Source organism: Scomber japonicus, chromosome 15, assembly GCF_027409825.1.
Source record: "Scomber japonicus isolate fScoJap1 chromosome 15, fScoJap1.pri, whole genome shotgun sequence".
In the NCBI taxonomy this organism is placed as follows: Eukaryota; Metazoa; Chordata; class Actinopteri; order Scombriformes; family Scombridae; genus Scomber; species Scomber japonicus.
Genome location: NC_070592.1, coordinates 1440060 through 1449671, shown reverse-complemented (window position 1 = coordinate 1449671; position 9612 = coordinate 1440060). Strand labels below are relative to the sequence as shown.

Below are 9612 nucleotides of genomic sequence, written 5' to 3'. Positions count from 1 at the left end.
TGCTTCCTGTCTGCTTGTTTCCTGTCTGCCTGTTTCCTGTGTCTGTTTCCTGTCTGCTTCCTGTCTGCTTTCCATATAAATATATCTTTATAAATATACAGCAACAACAAAATGTTTTATTATAAATGTTACTACTCACGTTTTATTTTGTAGTTAAAGTGTTTAAAGTCTATATTCTCCTGTTTGATATAACTTTAAGTTATTCTGTTATTAGTCGCTCCTGAATCACAAACACGTTGTTCTCTGAGCACGTTGAGATTAACGACATTAATAGTTTAATAAGAGCTTTAATAGGTAAAGACTTTAACAGGAAGTCCACCCAGCTGCTTCCTGTCAAGTAAACACACACACACTATTATATATTTTAATATTTCCATATTTATAGTTTATGGAGTTTTTAATGAGGGAGATTAGTTAAATGTCACTATAATGAACAACTGCACATTTATTTGTGTGTTTATTTTTATCTGCATGAGGGATTGCACTTTTTTATATTGCTTATTACACTTTATTGATCTTATTTATACTGTCAATGTTTTATTTATGTCTTAAATGTTCTTATGGCTCAGGGAGTGCTATCTACATTTAGTTATTATTGTTGTCTGGTAAATAAAGTTACTACACGTATAAATCTCAGGAACTTCTGCATATTGCACTTTTATATATTTATGCAGATTTATTTACACAAAGACCTAATTTACTGTATTTAGTATTTATACAGTTTACTACACTGTCAATTTGAATTTCTCCCAAAGGAGGATGAATACAGACACATCTCATCTTATCTTATCTTATCTTACCTTACCTTATAAGTGATTTTTTAAATAGACCCATATCAAATCTTTTATACAGTTTATGTATCAAACACAAATTATTGTTTAAATTCAAATATTTTACATGCATTTTAAAACTTGCTTGGAGGGGATCTTTAATTATAACAATGATTTAATAATAATACAAATATACTAAATAATAATAATAATACATTTCTAATAACATAACTAACAATGAGCTCCTTATAAGGTCAGCGGGCTGCGGCTGCGCCTTCATGACTGAGCACTTTAATGCATTTTCCCTCATTGACCTTATTGGTGGAGACGTCTGTCTGTCAAATAAACGCTCGCTTCCTATTGGTCAGACAGTGTTGGGTTTCCCGCCCCTGCCGTTGACCCCTCCTTCTCCTCGTGCCACCAGAAGCTTCCAGGCTTTGCTGTCCGGCGCGTGCTGCGAAAATGATGGGCCAGCAGGTTTTAGTGCTCAGTAAGTACAAAAAAAACATTTAAATATAAAGTTAAAGGTTGCAGGTTTAATGTGGAGGCGGAATATTACCGGGAGCGTCTCCGGTTTGAGCCGTTTACCGTCACGGTGCGGCCCGGGCTCGCGCTACACAAAGCGGGGACCGGCTCGTGGTACTGCACGCGCTAACGGGACCAACGGCTGGCTAACTGTTAGCATCTCTTAGCTCAACTCCTGTTTACTTACAATAGGGAGACGCTAGCTGGTGTTAGCATCTTTTAGCTCCCCTCCCCTTTACATACAATGGGGAAGAAGCTAGCCGGTGTTAGCGTCTTTAGCTAATCTCCCGTTTATTTAGACGTGATGCTAAGCTAAGCTAGCCTCGTTACTCAGCAGGATAAAGTGAAATTCTCATCATTATCAGACATTTATTAGGTAGTAATCAGCCGATCGATATAATAATAACCAGATGAATCTATTATATAAAAGGCAGGCTAGTTTCAGCTGTAATTATTATGTTTTATTGTCACATTAAAACCGATTAAATGATGATATTTGTGATTAATTGAGAGACTTCAGTGAGGGTGTGGCTGAGATGAAGATTATTATCATCAGTTATAACTTTAAATAATCTGACAGATGTTGATTATAAACACTGATTATGTTTAAACCTGCTGTCAGATCTGTGAACTCATCAATCTGTCAATAAAAGCTGAACAATAGAGATTAAATAAAGGAGTATAATAATGTCTTAAAGTTGGATTTTAGCCACAATGACATAAAAAAGACAATAGAGATTATAATTAAGTGTTTTCATCATGGTTTAGGTTGAGATTTTAGCTTTTACAGGCAGATAAAATAATCTTTTTCTTACTTTAAAATGTAGTAGATGTAGAATAAAAATGCACATTATACATACATTTAAAAAGAAGTAGAAGTCTTAATTTATCTTTCAGTCTGTATGTGGAGCAAATACAACAATCATTTTTGTGTTTAAGACAAAAAGAGCAAAAAAAAGAATCTTAATGTGTAAGTAACATAATAGATGTGACTGATTAAAGGTTATATTTAGTTTAAAGTTTATAAAAAGAAGAAAAATCAGTGAATTATAATGTTAGTCTGAGCCACGCCCACCTCAGGATTTAATTATTTAACTACACAGATTATTATATTAGTTACATCAGTTATTGTATGTTATAATCATTATAATCAGAGCTGCTATTAATCATGATTTCCATTATTAATTCATCTCATTACATTGTCTGTTAAAGGTGTGATAATAATGTGAATGAAAAACAGCAAAATATTCAGTTTATAAAGATCTGAGACTTTAAATATAAATTAAGTTCAATTATTTATTAATGTTGTGTTTTTAATAATTGGTTTAACAGACAGACGGGCAGCATCATGATCAGTATTGAAAGACTGAAGACACAGTGTAGAAATAATCTCAAAGTGATTTATTGATTATAGATTTCCAGGTTTGTGTTTGAGTTGTAACTTCCTGTCTGCTGCTCGTCTGTTTCCAGATCAGAACGTGAAGAGAGAGTCAGGACGTAAAGTTCAGACTGGAAACATCAACGCTGCCAAGGTGAGATCTTCACTCTGCTGCACAGAAACAGAAGAGTTCAGTTCAGTCTGCAGGTGTTTGAGATCCGTGATGTAGATAATAAAACATGAAGCTCAGCCTCATCTCTAACACTAACCCATCATCATGTTTCTATCAGAGACTCAAGTCATCCAGAAACAAACAGCCTCATTACAAACCTCAGTCTGAGCTAATATCTCTCTTTATTAACCCTGTTTAATATTATTATTATCATTATAATTATTATTATTGCTCATGTTTTAGGATTTATCGTCTTTACTTAAATGTTTTTATGCAGCTTATTTATTCTAATTGTGTCTAAACTCATCTCACCTGCCTCACTGTGTGTGTCTGTCTGTCTGTGTGTGTGTGTGTGTGTGTGTGTGTGTGTGTGTGTGTGTGTGTGTGTGTGTTCGTGTGCAGCTCTGACACACATTTTTCCTTCGGGACATTAAAGTGAATGTTTTGTGACGTTTGTGTTTCAGACCATCGCAGATGTGATCAGGACTTGCCTCGGCCCTCGGGCCATGATGAAGGTGAGACCGCTCCCCCGTCCAATCATAGCAGAGAAACACCACAGCCTTTATAATGACAGGATAATAACGTGTGTGTGTGTGTGTGTGTGTGTGTGTGTGTGTGTGTGTGTGTGTAGATGCTGCTGGACCCGATGGGAGGCATCGTGATGACCAACGATGGAAACGCCATCCTCAGAGAGGTCAGAGCTTCACTCAAGAGTTTTATATTTCACCTGTGTGTGTGTGTGTGTTGCTCTGCTAACATCCTCCCCGTCTCCATGGTAACAGATCCAGGTCCAGCATCCGGCTGCCAAGTCCATGATCGAGATCAGCCGCACGCAGGATGAAGAAGTCGGAGACGGGACGACGTCCGTCATCATCCTCGGTGAGAGAAGAGAGACGAGCTTTAAGAGACGATTCAGAGGAAATATAACATGCTGACTGACTCTGTGTGTGTGTGTTACTGTGTGTGTGTGTGTGTGTGTGTGTGTGTGTGTGTGATAGCTGGGGAGATGCTGTCTGTAGCCGAGCAGTTCTTGGAGCAGCAGATGCATCCCACCATCGTCATCAGCGCCTACAGACAGGCTCTGGAGGACATACTGGACACACTGAAGGAGATCAGGTACACACACACACACACACAGAGACACACACACACACACACGGGAACTAACACACACACACACACACACACGGGAACTAACACACACACACACACACACACACACACACGGGAACTAACAGACACACACACACACACACATAATCCAGCTGTAATGTGTAAAAACATCTGCAGCTCCCAGTGCAGGTGTATCCCGGTCTACCTGCAGCTCTGGATGTGAACATTTTAAAGCTCTTCATCTAAACATGAGGCTTTTTATTTAAATGTCTGTTTGAGCTCACAAATATAAATGTTAAATTATATTTTAGAAGCTTTCTGTGGTTTGATGTGATTGTGTTAAATCAGCTGTGATATCGTCTCCATCGTCTCCTGAGTCCAGTCTGGTCGTATCGAGCAGAGTCGTTATAATAAAGTAGAAACATGTTGCTCAGTGAAGCAGAACGATCCGACTTCAAAATGTACCAAAGTTTCTTCTTGGGGAGATTTAATTTAGTTTATTTAAAAAACAATAAAATAAATGTTCCTCTAAACCTTCTTCCTCCTCTTCTTCCTCCCCCCCCCCCCTCCTCCTTTTCTTCCTCCTCTCCCTCCTCTTCCTCTCCCTCCTCCTCCTCTTCTTCCTCCTCCTCTCCCTCCTCCTCCTGCTCCTCTTCCTTCTCTTCCTCCTCCTCCTGCTCCTCTTCCTTCTCTTCCTCCTCCTCCTCCCCCTCCTCCTTTTCTTCCTCCTCTCCCTCCTCCTCCTCCTCCTTCTTCTTCCTCCTCTTCTCCCTCCTCCTCTTCCTCAGCACCCCCGTGGACACAGAGGACCGCTCCATGATGTTGAAGATCGTTCACTCGGCCATCAACACGAAGGCTCTGAGTCGTTGGTCAGAGTTGGCGTGTGGGATCGCTCTGGACGCCGTTCGCACCGTCGAGCTGGAAGACGGCGGCCGCAAAGAGATCGACATCAAGAAGTACGCCAAAGTGGAGAAGGTACGGTACCCTAACCCCGCCTCCTCTGACATCACACCCCTCTGTGACATCACACACATAGACCCTAACCCCGCCTCCTCTGACATCACACCCCTCTGTGACATCACACACACAGACCCTAACCCCGCCTCCTCTGACATCACACCCCTCTGTGACATCACACACACAGACCCTAACCCCGCCTCCTCTGACATCACACCCCTCTGTGACATCACACACATAGACCCTAACCCTGCCCCTCTGACATCACACCCCTCTGTGCCCCTCTGACATCACACTCTGATCCTAACCCCGTCTCCTCTATGACATCACACACAGAACCTAACCCTCTATGACATCACACACACGGAACCTAACCTTCTATGACATCACACACAGAACCTAACCCTCTATGACATCACACACACGGACCCTAACCCTGCCCCTCTATGACATCACACACACACTGACTCTAGCCCCGCCCCTCTATGACATCACACACAGAACCTAACCCTCTATGACATCACACACACGGACCCTAACCCTGCCCCTCTATGACATCACACACGGAACCTAACCCTCTATGACATCACACACGGAACCTAACCCTCTGACATCACACACGGAACCTAACCCTCTGTGACATCACACACACACCCTAACCCCGCCCCTTTGTGACATCACACACACTGCTGCGCTGTGACTCCATGTCCCATCATGCCTCTGTGCTGCGTTCAGGTTCCAGGTGGGATCATCGAGGACTCGTGCGTGCTGAGAGGCGTCATGGTGAACAAAGACGTGACGCATCCGAGGATGAGACGCATGATCAAAGAGCCCAGGATCGTTCTGCTGGACTGTTCCCTGGAGTACAAGAAGGGGGAGAGCCAGGTACACACACACACACACACACACACTGTAACACACACACACACTGTAACACACGTATACACACACACAGCCAGGTACACACACATATATATATATATATATATACACACTGTAACACACACAGAGCCAGGTACACACACACACATATACACACTGTAACACACACGTTCTGCTGGACTGTTCCCTGGAGTACAAGCAGGGGGAGAGCCAGGTACACACACACTATAACCCACACACACACACACACTCTATAACACACACATATATGCACACTATAACACACACAGAGCCAGGTAATATACACACACACACACACACACTGTAACACACTCATATACACACTGTAACACACACAGAGCCAGGTACACACACATATACACACTGTAACACACACAGAGCCAGGTACACACACATATACACACTATAACACACACAGAGCCAGGTACACACACATATACACACTGTAACACACACAGAGCCAGGTACACACACATATACACACTATAACACACACAGAGCCAGGTACACACACATATACACACTGTAACACACACAGAGCCAGGTACACACACATATACACACTATAACACACACAGAGCCAGGTACACACACATATACACACTATAACACACACAGAGCCAGGTACACACACGCGTACATTCTGCTGTATGTCCTCCTAATGTGTTAAGTTACTGTATTAACTCTGTGTGTGTGTGTGTGTGTGTGTGTGTGTGTGTGTGTGTGTGTGTGTGTGTGTGTGTGTGTGTCAGACGGACATTGAGATCAGTAAGGAGGAAGACTTTGCCAGGATCCTGCAGATGGAGGAAGAATACATCCAGCAGATCTGTGAAGACATCATCCGCCTGAAGCCAGACCTGGTGTTCACTGAGAAGGGCATCTCAGGTACACACACACACACACACACACACACACACGCACACACACGCACACACACACACACAATATACACACTATATACACATATAAAACACTACACATACAGTAACTCTCTCTCTCTCTCTCTCTCTCTCTCTCTCTCTCTGTCTCTCTCTGTCTGTCTCTCTCTCTGTCTCTCTCTCTGTCTCTCTCTCTGTCTCTCTCTCTCTCTCTGTCTCTCTCTCTCTCTCTGTCTCTCTCTCTCTCTCTGTGTCTCTCTCTCTGTCTCTCTCTCTCTCTCTCTGTCGCTCTCTCTCTCTCTCTCTCTGTCTCTCTCTCTCTCTCTGTCTCTCTGTCGCTCTCTCTCTCTCTGTCGCTCTCTCTCTCTCTCTCTCTCTCTCTCTCTGTGTCTCTCTCTCTGTCTCTCTCTCTCTCTCTCTCTCTCTCTCTCTCTCTCTCTCTCTCTCTCTCTCTCTCTCTCTCTCTCTCTCTCTCTCTCTCTCAGACTTGGCTCAGCATTACTTGGTGAAGGCGAACATCACAGCGATCCGCAGAGTGAGGAAGACCGACAACAACCGCATCGCCAGGTAAGCTCACCTCATGCCCCGCCCCCCCTGTGCAGCAGCCAATCAGCAGGCAGCAGGTTGTGATGTCACCGCTCTGTGTGTGTGTGTGTGCAGGGCGTGCGGCGCTCGGATCGCCAGCCGGACCGACGAGCTGCGTGAGGAAGACGTGGGAACGGGAGCCGGCCTGTTCGAGGTGAAGAAGATCGGAGACGAGTACTTCACCTTCGTCACCGAGTGCAAAGATCCCAAAGCCTGCACCATCCTGCTGAGAGGAGCCAGCAAGGAGATCCTGGCTGTGAGCTCATTACTCATTACTCCTCCCTCCTCCTCTACCTCTATCTCTCCTCCTTCTCCTCTTCTTCCTCCTCTTCCTCTATCTCTCCTCCTTCTCCTCTTCCTCCTCCTCCTCCTCTTCCTCCTCCTCCTGGCTGTGAGCTCATTATTCATTACTCATTCTCCTTCTCCTCTTCCTCTATCTCTCCTCCTTCTTCTCCTCTTCCTCTATCTCTCCTCCTTCTCCTCTTCCTCCTCTTCTCCCTCCTTCTCCTCTTCCTCCTCCTGGCTGTGAGCTCATCATTGATTACTGATCGATTTAAACCTGTGAGGCGTTCAGGGCCCGTCTGTGCTGTGTGTAAATCTGTCCCTCTCCCTCCTCTCCCTCCTCTTCCTCCTTTTCCTCCTCTTCCTCCTTTTCCTCCTCTTCTTCCTCTTGCTCTTCTTTTTCCTTCCTCCTCCTCCCTCCTCCTATCCCCTCCTCTTCTTCCTCCTTCTCCTCTTTCTCTTCCTCCTTCTCTCCTCTTCTCCCTCTTCCTGGCTGTGAGCTGATTATTGATTACCGCTCGATTTTAACCCTGTGATGTGTGTGAATCTGAGCTCTGTGTGCAGGAGGTGGATAGGAACCACCTCCTTCTCTTCCTCCTTCTCTCCTCCTTCTCCCTCTTCCTCCTTTTCTTCTCCTCCTTTCTCTTCTCCCTCCTCCTCATTTCTTCCTCCTCCTCTTCCTCCTCCTTCTTCTCTTCCCCTCTTCCTCCTCCTTCTCTCCCTCCTTCTCTCCTCCTCTTCTTCCTCCTCTCCCTCTTCTTCCTCCTTCTTCTCATCATCCTCCTCTTCCTCCTTCTCCTCTTCCTCCTCTTCTTCCTCCTTCTCTTCTCCCTCTTCCTCCTTCCTCCTCTTCTCCTTCTCTCCTCCTCTTCCTCAGCAGCTCATTATTGATTACCCATCGATTTTAACCCTGTGAGGCGTTCAGGGCCCGTGTGCTCTGTGTGTGAATCTGAGCTCTGTGTGCAGGAGGTGGAGAGGAACCTGCAGGACGCCATGCAGGTGTGCCGTAACGTGCTGCTGGATCCCTTCCTGTTGCCGGGCGGCGGTGCCACGGAGATGGCGGTGTCGAAGCGTCTGACGGAGCGTTCTCGTTCCATCACCGGCGTGGAACAGTGGCCGTACCGCGCCGTGGCCCAGGCCCTCGAGGTCATCCCCAGAACCCTGATCCAGAACTGTGGAGCCTCCACCATCAGAGTGCTGACATCACTCAGGGTAAACTTTATTTATAACATCAGAGTTACAGAGCTTCTTTTATAATGTGTCTAACTGTCTATGATCAGTGATTGATTGATTGGTCTGTATATGATCAGTGATTGATTGATCGGTCTGTATATGATCAGTGATTGATTGATCTGGTCTGGTCTGATCTTTCTGAAGGCCAAACACATCCAGGAGAACAGTGTGAACTGGGGAGTAGACGGTGAGTCCGGTTCTCTGTCAGACATGAACACTCTGGGGATCTGGGAGCCGCTGGCAGTCAAAGCTCAGACCTACAAGACCGCTGTGGAGGTGAGAACCGTTCTCTGACGTTCTAATAGATAAAGTTCTCATACTGTGATGTTCTGTTGGTTCTCACTGTGACTCTCCGGTTCCTCAGACGGCCATCTTGTTGCTGCGTATCGATGACATCGTCTCTGGTCACAAGAAGAAAGACAAAGACGAGCAGATGGGAGGACAAGGAGCCGAGTAGAACCGCAAGGAACCAAGAAACCCACATCAGAGTCACTCCGTCACTGAGTGTGTGTGTGTGTGTGTGTATGTGTATGTAAGTGTGTGTATGTGCATGTATGTGTATGTAAGTGTGTGTGTGTGTGTGTGTGGGGACCAGACGACTCACTGAAACTTAAAATCGGTCAATAAACGTAAAGTTAGAAACAAGTTTGTGTCTGATTTGATTTTTTCTTCCTGTTGAAACATTAAGTTACCTTCAGCTGACTGAGAGGAAGAGATTCAGACTGATGGTTAGTAGGATGGATAGGTAGGTAGGTAGGTAGATGGATAGATAGATGGATGGATGGATGGATAGTAGGATAGGAAGAAATAAACTAA

General features: G+C 44.7%; 1 protein-coding gene across 1 annotated transcript; it reads left to right on the top strand.

Annotated features, from left to right (window-relative positions):
• Positions 1-1180: 1180 nt before the first annotated feature.
• cct3 (chaperonin containing TCP1, subunit 3 (gamma)) lies at positions 1181-9441 on the top strand. Its single transcript, XM_053334260.1, has 14 exons — positions 1181-1260; positions 2766-2827; positions 3310-3360; positions 3477-3539; positions 3628-3724; positions 3844-3961; positions 4747-4933; positions 5651-5800; positions 6571-6703; positions 7182-7263; positions 7357-7537; positions 8530-8775; positions 8941-9072; positions 9161-9441. The coding sequence occupies exons 1-14, from the start codon at positions 1233-1235 to the stop codon at positions 9251-9253; spliced, it is 1623 nt and encodes a 540-aa protein (XP_053190235.1). The 5' UTR covers positions 1181-1232; the 3' UTR covers positions 9254-9441.
• The last annotated feature ends 171 nt before the right edge of the window (positions 9442-9612 follow it).